Source organism: Sphaeramia orbicularis, chromosome 7 (assembly GCF_902148855.1).
Source record: "Sphaeramia orbicularis chromosome 7, fSphaOr1.1, whole genome shotgun sequence".
NCBI lineage: Eukaryota > Metazoa > Chordata > Actinopteri > Kurtiformes > Apogonidae > Sphaeramia > Sphaeramia orbicularis.
The window spans coordinates 53,574,037-53,596,395 of NC_043963.1; the positions used below are offsets into that span (position 1 = coordinate 53,574,037).

Genomic DNA, 22,359 nt, shown 5'->3' on the forward strand with positions numbered 1-22,359 from the left:
CACACTGAAGGGGGTATTTAAAATGAGTATGAGGACACAGGTTAGGGCACTTACAGATTTTTGAAGAGCACAGGGACACTGGGGGTATACTGTGGAAACAGTGGTAAAAAAGTTTTGTTTGTTTTTTACCATTTTATTGGGACAAAGAAGGTTATTTATTGTCTGACCCACACTCCAGAGCAAAAGGTGGCGGTAATGCACCAAAAGCTGGATACCAACCGCCGTAAAACACGAAGAAGAAGAAGAAGAAGAAGAGCCAGGCCTTCAGCTGGAAAATCACTGGGAAGTACGAACACACATCAACTGTGCATGTGGGAATGACAAACTGTTTCCTGAGTGGGCGGATTAATCTGGAATGATCTGGAATGTTAAATTACATTAGTACAGTTTTCTGTTGTTTTTTAGGAATAAAACTTGTGCGTCCTTTAGTTTGATAGCTCCAGCTGTCTACAGGTCTTCAAAATCCCTAGAAAAGGTGAGTTTAACTTATTCATGAATGTCGACACAAACTTTAACTCTTGAGCCCCTGCCTGTCGTCCTTGAATGTGACATGTTTGTTACCTCCGCCAAACAACGGAGGAGGTGATGTTTTCATCTGGGTTTGTCTGTTCGTTAGCAAGAGAACTCAAAAAGTTATGGACGGATTTGGATGAAATTTTCAGGAAATGTTGATACTGGAGCAAGAAACCCATGATTCAGTTTTGGTGGTGATCAGGGGGGGTTTAGGGGCTGAGAGACTGATTTGCCTTGGCGGAGGTCTGCGCTCTCCGAGACTAACGGAAAGTTTTAAAGTTGGCAGTAGACCGACAGATTCGGACTTTGGGCGTCAATAGCGAACAAACGAAAGGACCACAAAGCACATATGTTACCTTGTTGTGATCTTGGTTACGCTGGCAAAATACTCCAGCATCATTTCAGCTGAAATGACCTGCATTTAATTACATCAAAAAGTAATTGCTTCTGTAGGTAGGACAGTTGTGCACGGACCGCTTAGGGACCGTCTACAAAGTGCTCAAACGCAAATAGTGGGGAATAAGCTTTTGCTGAAGGAGGGACATTTTAAATATTTCTTGCTCAATAGTTCCACCCACAAAGGGGGAGGAGCCTCCATACTCACAGACCATGACAAGTACACCTCCCCCTTCTGACTACAACTGTCAGTTTAGGGAAATATACTTTTGCTAAAAAATGAGGAACTTTTTAAATGTTTCTTGCTCAATAGCTCCGCCCACAAAGGGGGAGGAGCCTCCATACTCAAAAACCATGACAAGGACATCTCCCCCTTCTGACTACAACTCTGAGTTTGCTGGCCGCTCAAGCACAGTAACACCATGGTCATTGGACCAGCTTTAGGCACATTTTCCCCCCAATTTTTGGAGACAATAGAATATAGAAAAACAGGAATAATATAATTCTGCTGCTATAAGTCAAACAGAAAATAAAATAAACGCAATATTACTAAAGGTATTTTAAACATTAGTATTGCACTTTTGCCCGAAAGGTAGTTTTGAACAAACAACAAAAATCAAATCGCAGTTCTGTCAGTTCACATTCTGCATAAAAATAACAACAAAAAAATTCCACATGTAGTGCAACATTAACAAGAGGGCAAACTGGTATTCTCTTTTAACAAACTGAAGAGGACCACTGACAACAAAATTAACCAATTTATTTTAGGACAGAACAAACTGTTTAGGCCACTTTGTGTATTTGTGTGTGTGTGTGGGGGTGGGGGGGTGGGGTGGGGGGGGGGGGGTGACGACAGATCACCATGGCAGTAGATTGGTTTGGTGTAGGTCCCTAAAATGAGTCCAGGGTGCTCCAGTGCTAAAACATTAGTTCCACCTGCTACATGTTCTAACCTGAAGGAAAAAAAAAAACACCCAGGAACAGCTGGATTATTATTACTATGCTGGGGTATCCAGTATTTGTATGACTTTGTTTTATTTGACATAAGTATTTAATGAAATAATCATTGCACCATGTGTAATTATTGTGCATGGAGAGTTATTTGGACTTCTGTTACTAGCCTTGTGTAACCTTTAGCTATTTGTGCATTTGAAATGGGAAAATTTAGGTTTGATGATGCTCATGAATTTATTTGACTTGGTCAGTGTGTGTGTCATTTGTAATGTGCAGTGATTTCATAGTGCTGTCTACGGTGATTCAATGAGCCTTGGTCTCCCTGTAAGAGTAGTGTTTATATTTGCAGATGTTGGCCTTGGAGGATGTTTATGCAGTTTATATTTGTAGCTTAAATGATCTCCAGTTTGGGTGAAGTTAATGTTGAGCAGGTTGCTTTTTGTGGAGAGTTGTTGACATCCTCATCATTGATAATTAGAGGTTTACAGCTGTTGAGCACTTTCAATTCATCGTACTATTGTTTTTTGTTTTTTTTGTCAGTGAAGACATCTTTTCTTGGCAGTGATTGCTGAGGTGAAGGCCCAGCAGTAGTGTTACCAGTTCACTACTGCGATACACAGCAGTCATTTCAGTAAAATAAGCCCAGAAATAAAAAAAAATATAAACTTAAAATCAGATGATCCACAGTGCATAAATGTCATATCTAGTGGACAAATAAGATTATGCTTTAGTTTGTTCAGACAGGATACACCCAGTGTTTCAAGTATTTTGTATTCAATGTCTAGCTGGGCTTCATTTTTCTGTTGTTGTAACGTGATGGAGGACATTGATGTTGTACAGCTTGTCATGTTTTATTTTTAGAAACTTGATACAGATCTGCAGTAGCTGCTCTTAGTTTTACAACATGCAGTTTTTTGACTAAGATTGAATGGAACCAAAATCTATATTTACACCTAGGTTCCATTAAGATTTCTTTAGTTTGTACATGTCGTATGTGAGACAAAACTGTTTGAGTTTCTGTGCAGAAGTAAAAAGATGTTTTAACTAGGCATGTTTTTGGGTTTGTTTTATGACATATCATTACACTACACTGGTATTTTTAAATGGAGATGGCCAGAGTTACATAAAACCTCAGATTCCTTTGAAAGCAAGAAAGTGATCACCAAATTCACCAAAGTCTTATGTCAGGCTCAGAAGTTGAACATGAAAGTTTTTCATGCTGTGTCACAGAAAGGAAACCTGAAGAAAATCTAATTCTTCTCCTTTCCAGATGGGGGGTTAATCTGAAGCCTTTGACCACTACTCTGCACATTTCAGCTGCAGAAGGAAAATGAAACTGTTGCTGCAGTTGGTGAGAATGTTTTCTTTCAGATGGTTTGTTTGGTAAAGTTTCTCTGATTTTCTTTCTTTCTGATGCCTCACATAAAATATTATTCTTTTCTATTTCATTCTTGAACATTAGAAATCACTGGGTAATATTTTAGGTGGTGTTCTAAACTCTCCAAATTGATCCTCCCCAAATTAGGTGTTGGGACCCAAAATGAATCACTGAACCTGTTTATTTGGTCACTAGTGCTGAGACATATGAAGTAATTTTCTTTCTTGCAGTGGCAGGAAATAACTCAGTAGGTTTTAGTTTTGTCGGAAAGTACTGTTTGATGGCAAAGTAAAAAAGGCAAAATAAAGAGGTGAAAATATAAATATTACATGTATTTAAATGACAGTGAGTTTTTACATAAAGATACTTGGAAAAAATGACAGTGACGTGTTCAGAGGAGTGTTCCCATAACCTCCTTGGCAGAAAATGCAAATACACACATTTTATGAACATGTGAACAATGCAGGACAATTTGAATATTTAGCTCCGAATTTTCTCTCTTTTTCTCAAACAAACAAATTTAGTGTGAAGTTATTAAAAGAGTTGAAGACAATAAAGTGTACAACATATTAGGGAAAAAATACCACCATTCTAAATATGTCATTACATATTTAACAGTTATTAGTTGATATTATTTGTATCCATATGTTTTCCATCTGATTTTGGTTGTACATGTCACAGCTCACCCCAAACTGGGATGAAGTGTTCAGTTCAGTGCCAATGATATTGAAAAAAAACAAGAAACCTAACATCTGCTCTGTTGTTAATTGTTGTTTGTATTAGTGGTTTGTCATTTGAGGTAAGATTTTAGCCGATTCCCCTGTTCTCTGTTCTACATATTATGTTTTATCTAGATAATGTCACAGTCAGTCATGTTTTATTTCCTCGTGCTTGTGACATTCAGTCACATATTGTACAGCTGAGTGTGTTGTGTTTTGTCCTGAAAGAATCTGTTGCTTTTCAGTGTCATTTAATTCTGTGAAGTTTAGGTTTAACAAACAAATTTCCTTCTGCATACAACAAAAAGGTGCACTGAAAGTGTTTTTATCACTGTTAGTTTTTACAGGTTGCAGCAGTGCGGAGTGTAGATGACCTCAGATGTCGTTCTACAGAGTTTGTGGCAGGAGGTCGATGCTGTCCTATGTGTTTTGCAGGTAAGATTTACTACAGTATTTCAGTTAAGCCACCAAATATTTAGTCTTGATTGTCAGTGAGTCTGATGTTTTACAGTCTATTTAGTAACGTACCTCTGTAAGCAGCATGATAAACAACAAGGTAATTCAGAGAGAATGCTGATGAAAACCTTTGGATCTGATATTTAACAGGTTCGTATGTTCGTGAAAACTGCACAAAGTTTGACAGTACGATCTGTGTGACCTGTGGTGAGGGGACGTACATGAATCAAAGGAGTGCACAGACATGGTGTCATAAATGTAACATCTGTGAAGGTAAGTCCCAGAGCAGTGTGTCTGTCCAAAGAATGATAGAGTTAGTGTCAGTTGTGTTGATGTTACTCACCACATGTAACCGCAGACATGTTTTGTGTTTGTGTTTCAGGTGGTCCTGGTCTTAGGGTAAAGAGATCATGTACTAAAAAATCAGATACAGTTTGTGAACCCCAGGAGGGATTCTACTGTACGGACGTTAAAGACGACAGCTGTGTACGAGCACAGAAACACAGAGACTGTGAGAAAGGACAATACATCAAACTGAAAGGTTGGTTTATATTAATGCACACTGACAGATGCTGAATGGTGTAAACTTTCTGCAGAGTGGTATTTTTCTTTAATTCACATGGCTGTTATTGTTGACAAAAGGTTTGAGGCAGATACTTTGAATATTTCAAACTTGTGTAAAATACCTAAAGCACCATTACACCACAGTTATATAATAGGGTGAACAAACGTCCTCTTTTGCCCGGACATGTCCTCTTTTCACGTTCTGTCTGGGACGTCCAGGCGTTTTTTATAAATTAGTGAAAATGTGTGGTTTTCATTGTTTTTCACAGAAAAAACTCAAATGTGTATGGAAACGCACAAGTGCAATTTAAGTGTCCATCACTGTCACTATTTGTACAATCTGAAAAGTTCTAAATCCACTGGAAGAAAAGACTTTGGTCTTTCCAGTGATATATGGGACATTATGACGGCACTGATCCACAGCAGCCTGTGGATGTGTGGATGGACAGACCTGTCCACAGACACACTGTAGTAGGGTGGCAAACATGTGGCCCACGGACCAAAACTGACCCACCGAAGGTTCCAATCTGGCCCATGGCATGAATTCACAAAGTCAAACTTGTTTTAATTCAGGTTCCACATACAGACTAGGACTAGGATTAATCGATTTTAAATCGAAATCGGATTTTTTAATTAGGACGATTTTTAAAAAAGGGAAATTGTAAAATCGATTTCATCTCTCTCGTGCCTCTGGGCCACGCACTTGCAGGGTACCGTAGGCTCTTCCTCCTATCAGTGACAGCGGTCTGTCACAGACGTCCGTGTAATGACCGGACTTTAAATGTGTTAATGAGCCCACAGTACTTATAGTAATGTAAGCGGATCCCGCAACTGAAATAGAACTGCATGCGGATCACTCATCTTACGTTGTCCCAGATCCGTACCATACTGTCTTCTTCCAATTCGGGTCCGGGTCTCGGGGTCATCAGCCTCAGCAGAGGAGCCCACACAGCCCTGTGCCCACACACATCCACCAGCTCCACAGATAGAATCCCTCCAGCGTGTCCTGGGTCGGTCTGTTCCACGCACGGATCCCTCAGTTTAAATAGAACCGCATGGGGATCACTTATATTACGTGGTCCACGCACACACAACTGATGCCTGTCACTGACATACACTGGTATCACTGCTGTGGGCCCAGATACCCCAAAAAGAAAAAAAAAAAGAAAAAATTACAATTAATTTAGTCCTCTTACTTGCTAAATGTTTCATTCACAAATGTAAGTTCTGTAACACAAAACCAAATATTATTAATTTTTTGAAAGATGTTGAACTTTATTTAAAGCTGTTAGATAAATCAGGAAACAAAAAGGCTCTAAAAAACATAAGTATTTGCTCTGATTTGGACATTATATTATAGTGTATTCCCCCTGGCAAACTTATGTTATTTTCTTGTTGTATACATTGTTTGTATACTCTACTTCATTCAATAAAGATTTCATGAAGAAAAAAAAACTTCTGTGGGTTCATCACATGATACCATCACAGATTTGAGGTCAGAGCAGTGCCTTGCATTGTTGGCTGCTCATGAAAACGACATGCTGACTTCTGTTGTCTTTTGTAGTTTTACCCAAAAATCAAATTGAAATCAAAAATCGGGCGACACGGTGGTGCAGTGGTTAGCACTGGTGCCTCACAGCAAGATGGTCCTGGGTTCGATTCCAACACCAGTCGACGGGGGGTGGGTCCTTTCTGTGTGGAGTTTGCATGTTCTCCCCGTGTCTGCGTGGGTTCTCTTCGGGTACTCCGGCTTCCTCCCACCATCCAAACACATGCACTGATAGGTTAGTTGGTTAATCTAAATCACCCATAGGTGTGAATGTGAGAGTGATTGATTGTCTCTATATGTTCAGCCCTGCGATGAACTGTCGACTTGTCCAGGGTGAACCCCGCCTTCGCCCCTATGTAGCTGGGATAGGCTCCAAGCGACCCCCGTGACCCTAGTGAGGATAAAGCAGGTTCAGAAAATAAATGAATGAATGAATGAAATTAAAAATTGAGTTTTTAGTGGAAAAATCAGGATTTTTTTTTTTTTGCCAAAATCATGCAGCCCTAATACAGACCAATTGTGATCTCAAGTAAAATAAGAGCATAATAATCTATAAATAATGACTCCAAATTTTCTTCTTGGTTTAATGTGAAGAAGAATTATACTATGCCTATAAATTATGCAAAAAATAACATTAAATTATGAAAATATTTACATTAACAAACTATCCTTTAAAGGTGCGGGAGACTTTCGTGACCAATTTTTCATCAAATCTGTCAAACCTCAGTCATATCCTCTGTATCATGAATCTGTTAGTCTGTCTGGGATTACTCACCTGAATTTCTTGCATTATGGTGAACAATTTTTTAGTGCCATCCACCAGAAACAAACCATGTGTTTACAAACAGAGCTGGGAGGGAACTCAGGCATCTTCAGAATTTTTTTTGGCGACGTGCATTCTGGGAAGCGAAGGCTCACGCTACCGTTGCCAGGCGGCAGCATGAATATATATTATATGGATGAAAAAAACCTGCACAGAAATGGCTGAAACGCGGAAATGGCTGGAGGAATATGCATAGAGGGAAGGGAGCTCCTGCCGTTTCCACATCGTGTCTTTAGCAGCTGCTGCTGCCAGACACCGAACCGGCGTTTCCCACAATGCACGTTGCGACAAAATTCTGAAGATGCCCGAGTTACCTCCCGGTGTCCTGTCAAGCCACCCTGCCTGTCGACACTGGCTCTGTTTGTAAACATATGGTTTGTTTCTGGTGGATGGCACTTCGAAATTGTTCACCGTAATGCAAGAGATTCAGGTGAGTAATCACAGAAAGACTTACAGATTGATGATACTGAGGATATTACAGATTTGATGAAAAATTGGTCACGAAAGTCTTTAACAATTAAATGTGAATAACCTGAACAAATATGAACAACCTGAAAAGTTTAAAGAAAATGAAGTGCAATTGTAACAGTATTCTACCTGTTACTAAATTTTTTGTGCCTTTGTAGAGCCGATCCATAACACACATGTATAAATTTTAAGTTGCCATATTAAGTCAAATATAAAAATTAAATTTATTTATTTTTTTTTTTGTTTTTATCTGTTACTCCTCCTAAAAGACACAGTAAAACAAAACCTGATCTTGCCAGATTTTGAAAGTAGTCCTGAAAAAAGGACAAAAGTACATACACACAGCTAGAATAGTAATAATAGTTCCATGTAGCCTGTTTCACTAAACTATTTTCTCCAGGGTTAAAGGCGCTTTGCATAGAATATGACAGTACTTATGTAGTATAAAATACACTGAATACTACGATACTTACATAGGGTGTGATCAAATATCTGTAGGTGGAGCTGAGTGTCCTCTTTTATGGAAATCACAATATGGTCACCCTATTATATAATGATTTGACCTTAAACTCACTGATGTTTTAATGTAGAGTAGAGCTGCAGCTATCACTTATTTTTGTAATCAGTTATTCTATTGATATTTTCTTCAGTTCCATTTGATTAAACAGTTATTTGAAAAAAAAGTTATTTTTGAACTGATTATTTCAGTGCACAGTGTTTGTATTTAGTATTAACTCTGTTAACGTTCTATCTGTCAGTCTTGGTCCTTGTTTGCTGTTTGTTGATTAACATTAACTATATTTAGCTGTTAGCCCCATTACACAAGAGAGAAAGTGAAAAGGCCATTCTCTGCAAGAATAATTCAGCGTGGACTGTCTGTGTCCCAGTGGTGCGACCAAAACTCTGATATAGCTTTAATAGGTAAAAAAACAAAAATATTAAGCTAACTAGTTTTAATGTATTACTTATTGTGGAGTTACTGATACAATGGGCCACAGGTGGATGGTGGAGGAGGATGAGGTGAATGACAGGACCATAAAATCACCATCCTCATGTTTCATGTTGTAAATTTCAGCAGTTACAATAGAATAATCACTAATGTGTCAAACTCAGTCTGCAAACATTCTGTACATTATGTGTTTTTTAAAATCAGATTTTGGATAACAAAAACATGAAAAATATGGAGCTGGTGTGCATAGGTCTTAGTAGTAGTACAACCCCAAATAAGAGAAAGTTGGGACAATACAGAAAATGCATGTTAAAAAGGAACACAGTGATTTTAAAACGTACTTGCATTTCATTGTAGACAGTATGAACACAACATATCCAGTATTTTCTCTGGTCAGACTCATTTTATTTGTAAATTATCGTCCTCATATTCAAGATGGAATATATTCAAGAAAAAGTTAGGACAGTAAAGCATTTACTGTTTTGTAAAGTTCTCATTTCTTTTCCCATCATTAGAAGATGTTTATGCTCTGAAGACACCAAGTGATGAAATGTTTCAGGGTTATTTTGTCAGATTCTTCCTACAAACTAGTCACACATTCTGTATCTAAGACGTGTGAGGTCTACATCAGGACAGTCCAACACTCGTACCCTCCTGTTCCTCACCAGTCCTTTGGAATCTGTGCACAACATGGTTTTACATTGTCTGGTTGAAATCTGCATGGACGCCTCTGGAAAATTCATCATGTTGAAGACAGCTGAAGACAGATCTGAAGCTTCACTGTAATTAAAAATACAGCTGGTAGCATCGAAGGAGCGTCACAGAAATGACAGTGACCTTTGACCCCAGACCATGACGGACCATGGCTTCTGGACTTGTTTCTGGTTCTGTTCTGGATGATCCTTTTATCTTTGTAACAGTGAACCTCATTTTTCCTTTTGGCTCAGAAGTGTTGGAGTTGGTATTTGTGTCTAACTCTGTAGTATAGAGCTGGACAAAGGTTCTCCACAGTGAACCGGACCAATGCAGTTCTATCAGCATTAGATGAATGATGGTTCTGGATGTGTGTTGACTGAGTGATCAGACAGAATGATGTTCAGCTTAGACTTGAACCTTTGACCTTTACACACTCAGGTCCATCCACATTCCCTCAATCTCTTCATTCTGTTCTGAACCATAGAGGCTGAGATCCACATCCCTTCCTGTCTGTCTTTAAGGAACATCATTTTCAAACATTTCAATCATTTTCTCACACATTTGTCATCAGACTAGTGGTTCTCAACCCATCCTTGTTCCTAAAGGACTAAACTTTCCTTGAAACTGTTTTTGGATCAAATCATGATTCCAATCACCTCTTTCAAATCACATCGTCTCATTTCAACACTTAAAATATAAATTCAACCATTCTTAGTCCTGACTTTCTCCTCTTCCCACTTTTTGTTGACTTGTGTTTCAGCCTGAATGTGAGGAATGGATGAGTATTTACTAATGAAATGAAGACAACCAGAGAAAACAGGAAATGTTGAAATGTTGTGTTCACTACCTACAATGAAATACAAGTCCAAGTACATTTTATACATATTTTCTTCTTTAATTTGTGTTAACATTTTCTCATTTGGGGCTGTGTTTTCTCCATCTCCTGTAGTTTCATGACACTTAAATAATGTCAGGAACAGTAGGGTTAGGGTTAATCCACCCCATAATGAAGGTAATCCTATCCAAATAGGGCTACACTGTGTTTATTATACTGATGTTGCATCATATCTGTATTTCTACAGGGACATCCTCTGCAGACACTGAGTGTTCTCCCTGCACTGACGGGACATTTTCAGATGGGACATTTACACAATGTCAACCACACACACAGTAAGTGAAGCTTAAAAACATGGATACACCCTGTAAATACTAACAGGAATATGTTTGTGAATGTGTGTATTCTCAGTTGTTTTGTTGTTTTTTTTATCTGACTCACTGACCTACATTTTACAAAATATCTTTGTGCTGTACACACCACAAAGTAAAGACAACTTCAAACACTCAGACAAACCACTTTAAACTGTGGATACTGTGGACTGATATACTTTGTCTGTTGTGAAGTTAAGGAGCAAATGAGTTACAACCTCAACTCATATAAACACTAGTGCTGTCAAATGATTACAGTTTTTAATCAGATTAATGACGGGGTTGCTGTGGATTAATTTCAATTAATCATGATAAAATATTCGTTTTTAATCTATATTAATCGTGTTTCATTTTGCATGAGCAAACAGACTCAAGAAGGAAAGGAAATATATATATACATATATATACACAGTACAGGTCAAAAGTTTGGACACACCTTCTCATTCTTTGCATTTTCTTTATTTTCATGACTATTTTCATTGTAGATTCTCACTGAAGGCATCAAAACTATGAATGAACACATGTGGAATTATGTACTTAACAAAAAAGTGTGAAATAACTGAAAACATCTCTTATATTCTAGTTTCTTCAAAGTAGCCACCCTTAGCTCTGATGACTGCCTTGCACACCCTTGGCATTCTCTTGATGAGCTTCCAGAGGTAGTCACCTGAAATGGTTTTCACTTCATAGCTGTGCCTTGTCAGGGTTACTTAGTGGAATTTCTTGCCTTATTGATGGGGTTGGGACCATCAGTTGTGTTGTGCAGAAGTCAGGTTGATGCACAGTTGACAGCCCTATTGGACAACTGTTAGAATACATATTATGGCGAGAACCAATCAGCTAAGTAAAGACAAACGAGTGGCCATCATTACTTTAAGAAATGAAGGTCAGTCAGTCTAGAAAATTTCAAAAACTTTGAATGTGTCCCCAAGTGCAGTCGCAAAAACCATCAAGCGCTCCAACGAAACTGGCTCACATGAGGACCGCCCCAGGAAAGGAAGACCAAGAGTCACCTCTGATGCTGAAGATAAGTTCATCTGAGTCACCAGCCTCAGAAATCGCAAATTAACAGCAGCTCAGATTAGAGACCAGATGAATACCACACAGAGCTCTAGCAGCAGACACATCTCTACAACAACTGTTAAGAGGAGACTGCGTGAATCAGGCCTTCATGGTCAAACAGCTGCTAGGAAACCACTGCTCAGGAGAGGCAACAAACACAGGAGATTTATTTGGGCCAAGAAACCCAAGGAATGGACATTAGACCAGTGGAAATCTGTGCTTTGGTCTGATGAGTCCAAATTTCAGATCTTTGGATCCAACCGCCGTGTCTTTGTGCGACGCAGAAAAGGTGAACGGATGGATGCTACATGCCTGGTTCCCACCGTGAAGCATGGAGGGGGAGGTGTGATGGTGTGGGGGTGCTTTGCTGGTGACACTGTTGGGGATTTATTCAAGATTAAAGGCAACCTGAATCAGCATGGCTACCACAGCATCCTGAAGTGACATGCCATTCCATCCGGTGTGCGTTTAGTTGGACCATCATTTATGTTTCAACAGGACAATGACCCCAAACACACCTCCAGGCTGTGTGAGGGATATTTGACCAAGAAGGAGAGTGATGGAGTGCTGCGCCAGATGACCTGGCCTCCACAGTCACCGGACTTGAACCCAATCGAGATGGTTTGGTTGAGCTGGACCGCAGAGTGAAGGCAAAAGGGCCAACAAGTGCTAAGCATCTGTGGGAACTTCTTCAAGACTGTTAGGAAACCATTTCAGGTGACTACCTCTGGAAGCTCATCAAGAGAATGGCAAGAGTGTGCAAAACAGTCATCAGAGCTAAGGGTGGCTACTTTGAAGAAACTAGAATATAAGAGATGTTTTCAGTTATTTCACACTTTTTTGTTAAGTACATAATTCCACATGTGTTCATTCATAGTTTTGATGCCTTCAGTGAGGATCTACAATGAAAATAGTCATGAAAATAAAGAAAATGCGAAGAATGAGAAGGTGTGTCCAAACTTTTGGCCTGTACTGTATATATATATATATATATATATATATATATATATATATATATATATATATATAATATATACACACACACACACACACACACATAAGCACTTTATTTGTTCATGAAACACTTTCAACGGTTTCAACTAAACAGTTTAAAACAACTGTTCCATCTTGTTTTTTTTGTCCTCATATTTCCGTCCAGAGGACCAATGTGCTATTTAGTATCTTCCATCTTTATGGGTTGGTTCTGCTGTTTATCATTACACTGGATCAACTGCCCATTTGCACATGCAGGACGCTAAGTCTACTTGGACAAACTGCAGATGGGTTAATTGCATTAAAATCTTTTAATCAGATTAATCATGATGATGGATTAATCCACATTAACACCTTAATTTTGACAGCCCTAATAAACAGGTAAACCCACATAATCCCAAATTTTATTAACAATATAATACAAACTACTTAAACTACTACTTCAAGTTGTACAATATTAAGAAAAAAATTGTAATTCTGAAATTGATGGTTGTTTCTAATAAGTTGGGACTGGGCCATGTGAACCACTGTGTAGCATCCTCTATTCTAGTTGCTGAAGTTTTGGGTAAAGAATGTTGTTCTGTCTTTGTCTGATATATTTTTTAGCTGCTTGTTTCATTTTATGATGTGGTCTGGACTTCAGGCAGGTCCATCCAGCACCCAGACTGTACTATAAACTCATGCTGTTGTAATAGATGAATTATGCAGTTTTGCATCGTCTTGCTGAAATGGTCAAGGCCTTCCCAAAAGCCTTTGTCATTGTCAGAGGTGGAAAAAGTACTCACATTCTGTACTTAAGTAGAAGGACAGCTACTTGTGTGAAAAAATACTCTCATGAAAGTAGAAGTACTGATTTAACTCCTTTACTTAAGTAAAAGTATAAAAGTACAACTTCTCAATTGTAATAAAGTACAGAAGTAAAAAGTGAAACTGCCTTTTTTGCTTTTTTTCTGTTTAGATATATTTATTAAAGTAAATTTCAAATATAGAATACACACAGGTATTCAAACATAAAAAAAATAAAAATAAATAAATAAATCAAACAAAACCCACTTAACCCTCCCAAACCCCTTGCTGTCACCAATCTATATGCATATACAATATGGCACTGTAAATATAAATAAAGTCACATATCAAGGTGTTACAAATACATCTTGACTTGTTAAGGGCCTTGTACATGAGTCATAGGATTGTCAAAGAAGATTAAAAAAGATTTCCACACTTTATGAAACTTCTGTTCAGATCCATGTAATGTATATCGGATTTTTTCGAGTTTAAGGTTGGAGATCACATCTCTGACCCAGTGTCCAACAGAGGGTGGGGCAGGTTCCTTCCATCTTGTAAGAATAAGGCGACGTGCCAAAAGAGTAGTGAAGGCAACCACCTTGAGTCCTCCTGCGGGTAACTGCGGTCTTCCAGGAACGATACCGAACAGTGCAGTTAAAGGGTCAAGGGGGATCGTAACTCCTAGTATATTTGTAAGCGCTTCAAAAATACTCCTCCAATAGTGTTCAAGACTGGAACAGGACCAGAACATGTGTAACAGTGTTGCTTCATTTGTTTTGCATGTATCACAGGTAGAATCAATTTGGGGAAACATTTTAGTCAGTTTGGACTTTGACATGTGTGCCCGATGAACAATCTTAAACTGAATTAAAGAATGACGTGCGCATATAGAGGACGAATGAATCTGCTTCAGAACCGCAGTCCATACCTCTTCACTTATTGTCACCTGTAGGTCTTTGCTCCACAATTGTCGTGTTTTCACATTGAGAGGATGAGATATAGCAGACATTCTCCTCATTAAAAAGGGTGCCATTTCTTTTATAAAAGTTTCCATTTTCTAATTCCACAGTGAATGGTACTGACCAGAGTCCTGCATGAGATTGGGTGCTTGACAGGTAACCCACAAAAACATGTGGGGTTTGGTTAAAAACTAATTGTAAGAATTTTCACAGGTATAGGTAAAATTAAACAAAATGTGGGCGGGTAGCAGGCAAGGAAGTGAAAAAATAAAAAGATTCATGGATGAAAATAATTTCCCGGATATTTAATGATGATCATCATCTAATTTGACCGTAGCTGATCCACAGCTGGTTTGTTTTATTGTGAAGTGAGTTTCACCTCTGTTTATGTCTGGTTAAAGATGTCATTGAGCAGCACAGATTAGAGATTTAATGATGGAGTTGGTTTTAACCAACGATAAAGCCCTTAAAAGTGAGTTACAGTGTAGACAATGGGTTTACTCATGGTCGGGTCCAGGACTCAGCTTTGCAGATACAGGTGGAATAGTTTGAAAAAAGTGGACCCATGCAGGACTGAGGTACTGACCCTGTACTGGACTCAGGTACTGACCCTGTACTGGACTCAGGTACTGACCCTGTACTGGACTCAGGTACTGACCCTGTACTGGACTCTGGTACCGACCCTGGTCACAGCCTGTGCTCCTTTTCTCCTCCACTGATTTTCCCTCTGAAGTGACGTATTTTACGTACTGTCACATTCGTTCAGTTTGAAAAAGTAACGAGCCTATTTTTCCTGTTCCTGTTTTTATATCCAGTCATTACTGACCTGTTGATAATTAACTTCATTAGTTGTTAAATATTCCTTAGCTGGTTCTTTTTTAGTACTACTTACTTTTCCAGTGTTTTGTTACCCCCATTTCAACATTTTGAAGATGTGTCACCATAAAATTAAAAAAAATAAAGTATTTTTTCTCAGTTTAAACATTTGATATGTTCCCTATGGTCTTTGGGGAATAAAATAATGTAGTTTATGAGATTTGAAAATCATGGTATTCTGCTTTTACTCACAATTTACACAGCGTCACAGCTTTTTTCTTAATTGGGGTTGTAAGTTACAAACTTGTTGGTTTGGGTGGTTGAAGTGTATTCACCATAACACCTTTACATGTGTCCATACTGACCATGATCTACTGCAGGTCATGCACTGACTCATACACTAATATGACCTGTACTTAATGTTTTATGTGCATTTTACAAATCAAATATATGCATGTGCAAATTTGGGTGTGATGTCCATCTAATCTTTGTTTTCCATGTTCATATGGTCACACACAAGCCAGAGTTTGAAAATCTTTGTTTTAGTAACATGTGGAGGAGAGAAAAACATGTTTGTTTTGTCCAGTATTTGTTAGTTGTTTAGTGTGTGTAGTAAAGATGCAGTTAATGGAAGGTCTGTAATTGTAACATTTGTCTTTCCAGATGTGAATCATTGAATCAAACGCTGGTAAATCCAGGAACTTCTTCAACTGATGCTGAATGTGAGGAAAAAGGAAAAGATCTCCTAATTGGGATCATAGTTGTGATTCTTTCATTAATTTTAGCTGGAGCTGCAGTGTTTTATGTCTTTTGCTGGAGGAAGAACAAAATCAACAAAGGTAAGATTAGATAAAGTAAAACACAAAAATAAAAAGAAAGACACATCATCAGACCTAATCATGATTTTAATGTGAATGTTTTTATTGATTCAATATAGAAAGAAGAGGAGAAACAAGTTTTTCAAAAAAGGTTTGTTTACTACTAACTACTCTATTATCTCTATTATCTATTATCTATCTAACTACTCCATTATCTATTACAGAATATATATATACATATATATATATGTGTGTGTGTGTGTGTGTGTGTATATATATATGTATGTATATACACACACACACATATTAGGGCTGCACGATTAATCAATTTTAAATCAAAATTGCATTTTTTAATTAGGCCGATTTTTAAAAAGGGAAATCGTCAAATCGATTTCATGTCTCTCTCGTGCCTCCTGTCTGCTTGCCTGTGGGCTCCCGTAGGCTCTTTCTCCTATCAGTGACAGCGGTCTTTCACAGAAATCTGTGTAATGACCGGACTTTAAATCTGTTCATGAACCTGCAGTCATGATACCAATGTAAGCCGTGGTTTCATGCACGGATCTCACAATTCAAATATAACTGTATGGGGATCACTCATCTTACGTTGTCCTGGATCCGTACCATACTGTCTTCTTTCGATCCGGGTCCGGGTCACGAGGTCAGCAGCCTCAGCAGAGGAGCCCAGACAGCCCTGTGCCCACACACATCCACCAGCTCCAGGATAGAATCCCTCCAGTGTGTCCTGGGTTGCTCTCTTCCACGCACGTATCCCCCAGTTTAAATATAACCGCATGGGGATCACTCATATTACGTGGTCCGCGCACACATGACTGATGCCTGTCTTACATTGGTATCACTTCTGTGGGCCCAGATACCCCAAAAAGAAAAAAAAAAAAAAAATTATAAATAATTTGTTTGTCTTACTTGCTAAATTTTTCATTCACAAATGCAAGTTCTGTAACACAAAACCAAATATTTATTTTTTGAAAGATGTTGAACTTCATTCAAAGCTGTTAGATAAATCTGGAAACAAAAAGGCTCTAAAAACCATCAGTATTTGCTCTGATTTGGACATTGTATTGTAGTGTATTCCCCCTGGCAAACTTATGTTATTTTCTTGTTGTATACATTGTTTGTATACTCTTCTTCATTCAATAAAGATTTAATGAAAAAAACTAAAAAAATAAAACTTCTGTGGGCCCATCACGTGATACCATCACAGATTTGAGGTAGGGAGCAGTGCTTTGCATTCTGCTGCTCACAAAAATGACATGCTGACTTCTGTTGTCTTTTGTAGTTTTACCCAAAAATTGAAACCGAAATCGAAAATGGAGTTTTTAGAGGAAAAAAATCAAGATTTTTTTTTTTGGCCAAAATTGTGCAGACCTAATATATATTTATATTCGTTGTACCATCAATGGAGAAATGAAGTAGTATTGTCCATTGATGGTACAACCCTTCTGGAGGTAGTCCACCAGTAGCACTCCTTGCGCATCCCAGAAAAGAGAGGCCAGGACCTTGCCAGCAGAAGGTACAACCTTTACGTTCTTTGGGGTTGGTGACATGGGATGTTTCCATTGTTTTGACTGCTTCTTGGTCTCAGGCTGATAGTGATGGACCCAAGTCTCATCCATAGTCACAAATCGGTCCAAGAAATTGGATGGGTTTCCCTCAAAGAGTGTCAAGTTCTCTGTTGACATTCTGCTTGAGTTTGTCCATTTTTCAGGAAACACTTGATACAGAAATTTTAGGGACCTGTAAAAAAGGGAAAAAGATTGCTATGACCAAGAAATTTAGTGGATAGGATTAAGATATGTGAAAGATTTGATGGATCAAATTTGGTCTTCATATCTTGATCCTTTCCATGTTAGGCTCAAAACTTTTCAGTCACCCCATATATATGTGTGTGTATATATATATATATATATATATATATATATATATATATATATATATATACATTAGTGCTGGGCAGCAATTAAAATTTTTAATTGCAATTAATCGGGTGGATTTCTGTGATTAATCACGATTAATCGCATAGTTATTTGGGGGGGGTTGCCGGCATCAACAGCGTGTATTTCCTTTCAGTGATATTTCAGACTCAAAGTACTCCGGCGATAAAAACTAATTCCACACTGCAGTGCTTCCAGACAACTGTGTCCTTCTCAGCCCCACCATCTGAAGACATTTAAAATGAAAATGTCGACGAACCAGACCAGTACTTTTCTCCATGTTTATGTCCACACAAGTTTATTTGCACTTGTGAGTAATTGACAGGAGTCTTACGTACACTAATAAGTACTAATACTAATAAGCTCAAAAATGTGATGTTCAGTTGTTAAAATCAAGCAAAGGGGGCCCTCTAGTGGTTGGAATAAGTTCCACTAACGTATGTTTTGTCCTTTCGGTGTTAGGGTAGTCAGTTCGGACATAAGAAGGAACTAACAGACACGTTTCTTTCACTCTGTTTGTATGGCCCCAAAAAAGTTTGCCTGTGAGTATTTTATGTTCAGTTGTTGTAAGAATGAATAGTATCAAATATCTCTGATGTGAACCTTTGTTGCTGGATAAAAAGACGTTGTAAATCTTAATCTGTAATCGTTAGCGTGTCTATGGATTTTCCCATTCAAGTTAGCATCGAGCTACCGATCTTTTTCCCTTTCATTTAAATGTACAGGGTGTCCCAAAAGTCTCCATACATAGGAAAAATAAACGTTTCTTGACATAAACCATTTTTATTTATATAATATGCTCTATATGACTGCCATTTTGTCAGTGTCGTGTGTGATACTTGTCCCATGTTTTCTGTTAAATGCGCTTGCAACCATACGACTGCTTGCTGAACCGGCCATCAGGATGATTTCAATTCGTTGCTCTTTATTCAAATGCATTCTTTGGGTTATCTGAAATATAAAGAAATACATGTTAGAACCATATATGTATGGAATGTATTATGTCTCCCATGTATGGAGACTTATGGGACACCCTGTATAATACCATGTAAATGCACTAAGGCAATGAACAGAACTGAGACATATTTTGCTTGTATGTGTCAGTTTTACAGTGAGTCTACAGTAACAGATTTGGACAGAAGTTTTGGGCGTCTGGCTTTTCTTGGTAAACCTGTTGTCTATCTGCCGAGCTAATCGCTACACACACACAAGCAGGGGCAGAAGAATTGGAGTTATAATTGTACTGTCCTCGCTAAGACGTCTGTTCTTAGTCTGAGCTAGACAGCGAGCTAAACTCTGAATTGGCGATGCAAGATATGTCCTCTGAAGTTTGCAGCTTTAATGTACATACTTGACATCATGCAGATTGACAGAGTGAAACTATGAAATAAAGAGAAAATAAATCAGTTAGTTATGTCCATTAATGATATGCATTTTCATGGAGAATGCATAGATGTAATTATTATAAACTTAAATTGACTGGTAATACAACAATCACATCATAAATAAGTAAAGGTTAGTTCAAAGGCTGGCATATTATACCTAAACACAACCAATGAATTTACCTAAACTTAACATGAGCCTGCATAAAGAATTAGCAACCCATCTCCGACTGCTAGCATAAACGAATTAGCTTAAACATGTTAATAACACATTGTAATAAACACATCCAAAATAACGTCATAAACATGTTTGCATGTGAAATTATTTAGCAAGCAACAGAATGATTGATACATACAGGCATTGCTTCTGCAGGAGTTAAAGTTTGATTCAGCATTCCTCGGAAAGTTCGCTCACTTTTCTCCTCAGTTCACACAGAGCACTGGTGCTTGGTGTGTGTGGAGCACCAAAATAAAAGCACGAGTTTCAAAATAAGAGTCCGTATGTATAAATGAACTAAGACTTGCTTGAAAGGCAGAAAGGCATTAACGGGAGATAAAAAAAATTGTCGGCATTATTTAATGGGTGCGTTAATGCGGTAATAACGCGTTAAGTTGCCCAGCCCTAATATGTATATATATATATATATATATATAAAACCAACTGTATGAGCAGCAGTGATTAGTCCTTTTGCTAGTCCATATTAACAGACTCTGTGCTGTGACCCTGTGCAGGTACCAATAGAAGAGTCCATCACATCAAATCCTGGGAAATCTCCAAACATCAGAGTCAACCTTGAAGTTCCCAGTACAGAGGAAACTGAAGGAACAGTGTAGAACCAACACATCAGTTCATTCAGTTCCTGACCTGCGTGAACTGACCCCTGGATACGAGGACAGATTGTGCTGTTTACAGACAAATCAGACCAAGAAAAGTCAGTGTTACCATCAAGTATCTACAGAAGGTTTTTATACTGCACAGTAAATGGGCTCTAGAATCCAGTCCTCATGTGAGTTGGATTCTGGCCCATTGGCACAAATACTGTATAGACACTGTGACTGTGGACAGACACATCTGGGTCTACCCAAACTGGAAGACCTGGATTAATCAGGTGATCCAACAGCTGCTAAAGGAGAGGAACACCACCTTCAGGTCTGGAGACAGGGTTCACTACAGCACAGCCTGAGCCGATCTGAAGAGAGGCATCAGAAAGGCCAAGTTGGACTACAGGAGGAGGATTGAGGACCACCTGGACAGCAACAACAGCAGGCAGGTGTGACAGGGAGTCCAGCAACTCACCAACTACAGACTAACCTGGGTGCTGCTGAAGCTGGCAGAGGAGCTGGCAGAGGGTCACATCCTCCCACCAACCTTTGACCCACACCAGTTTGTGTACTGGGTGAAAGACGCCGTAGCCACAGCCCTCCACTGCACTGTCCCACCTGGAGCAGCAGAGGAGATACGTGCAGCTGCTTTTTGTGACTAAAGCTCTGTGTTTTATACCATCCTTCCTCACAGACTGGTGAACACACTGGTGGACCTGGGTCTTCCACATGCTACCTCTATGTGGATCAGGACTTTCCTGTCCAGGTGCAGTCAGAGGGTGAGAGTGGGCCCTCACACATCCACAGCCCTCAACCTCAGCACTGGCTCCCCACAGGGCTGTGTGTTGAGCCCCCTGCTTTACACCCTCTACACCCACGACTGCACCCCCACCCACCACTGTAACACCAATCAGTCAATCAATCAATCAAATTTTATTTCTATAGCACCAAATCCTAACAAAAGTTACCTCACGACACTTTACATATAGAGTTGGTTGAGACCAAACTCTGAAGCCAGTTTACAGAAACCCAACAGAATCCTCCAGGAGCAAACACTTGGTGACAGTGGCAAGGAAAAACTTCCTTTTAACAACAGAAACCTGGAGCAGACCCTGACTCCTGGAGGATGGTCATTTGCCTTGACCAGTTGGGGTTAAAGAGAGAGGGTAAAAGAAGAGAAAAGAGAGAGAGAGAGAAAATGGAGCTCCATGCAGCCGCAGTAGCAGCAACAACAAACATGTCGACCAAGTGAAAGTGGGTGCGTGGAACTCTGCTTCCCACAAAGCACGTCCACAACAAATTTCCGAAAATGCCTGAGCGTACGGGATCACAGCGTGGTACACGGGGTGCTCTGCAGTGGACAGAAGAGCGCTGAGAGTGACCAACACAGCCCAGAGGATCACTGGCTGCTCTCTGCCCACCCTGAAGGACATTCTCACTACCTCAGCAGAGCTACCAACATCACCAAGCACTCCTCTCACCCTGGTAACCACCTGTTTAAGCTGATGCCCTCAGGCCGGTGCTACAGGTCACACAAAACTCACACAAATAGACTGAGGGATAGCTTCTTTCTCTGAGCTATCCCCACAACAAACAACTCAACCTAATATCAATTGGACACCAGCAATAAGACTGATTTTTGCTGCTATATCTCACTATATTCAATAACGTGCAATGTCTGTTTACCGTTTACAGTCTCTCACAGTTTTATTTTCACACTATTTGTCTTACACTATCATCGCCTATCTAACTTCTCATCACAATTGTACTAATTCTCATGTCAGTTGCACAATTTAATTTTTTTTTTTGTTTGTTTTTTTACAAATATTCTTAGTTTGCAGTATTTTTTAATGTAAATAACTCTACTGTGCCTTTTTAATGGTATTTGTTGTTTGTCTTTTAAATCCTTATAATTCCCTCTCAAAAAGAAGGATGAATTTGCTGTCAAACCTCTACCCAGGTGTCTTGACGACATAAAGGCTTGGATGGCTATACATTTTTTTTAAAGTTTAATGAGAAATAGACAGAGGTGATGGTATTTGGTGGCATCACTGCCCCCCCCCCTTGTAAATCTGGTTCTCTGAGCCCAGTTCATTAA

At 39.0% G+C, this 22,359-nt stretch overlaps 1 protein-coding gene across 2 annotated transcripts; it reads left to right on the plus strand.

Annotated features, from left to right (window-relative positions):
* The first annotated feature begins 287 nt into the window (after nt 1-287).
* Nucleotides 288-21,285, plus strand: LOC115421781 (tumor necrosis factor receptor superfamily member 14-like). Of its 2 annotated transcripts, none has more exons than XM_030137706.1 (9): nt 288-475; nt 3,134-3,214; nt 4,299-4,395; nt 4,567-4,689; nt 4,799-4,957; nt 10,548-10,635; nt 15,951-16,126; nt 16,225-16,256; nt 20,172-21,285. In XM_030137706.1, the coding sequence occupies exons 2-9, from the start codon at nt 3,194-3,196 to the stop codon at nt 20,271-20,273; spliced, it is 798 nt and encodes a 265-aa protein (XP_029993566.1). In that variant the 5' UTR covers nt 288-475; nt 3,134-3,193; the 3' UTR covers nt 20,274-21,285. The 2 variants fall into 2 exon arrangements, with proteins under 2 accessions (XP_029993566.1, XP_029993567.1); XM_030137707.1 differs by having other exon boundaries at nt 4,802-4,957.
* The last annotated feature ends 1,074 nt before the right edge of the window (nt 21,286-22,359 follow it).

Bases quoted from the DNA above. Each gene is read 5' to 3' on its own strand.
- LOC115421781 (XM_030137706.1), top strand. From the start codon at position 3,194: ATGAAACTGTTGCTGCAGTTG. The intron at 3,215-4,298 runs GTGAGAATGTTT...TATCACTGTTAG, and splicing joins TGAAACTGTTGCTGCAGTTG to TTTTTACAGGTTGCAGCAGT. The intron at 4,396-4,566 runs GTAAGATTTACT...GATATTTAACAG, and splicing joins CTGTCCTATGTGTTTTGCAG to GTTCGTATGTTCGTGAAAAC.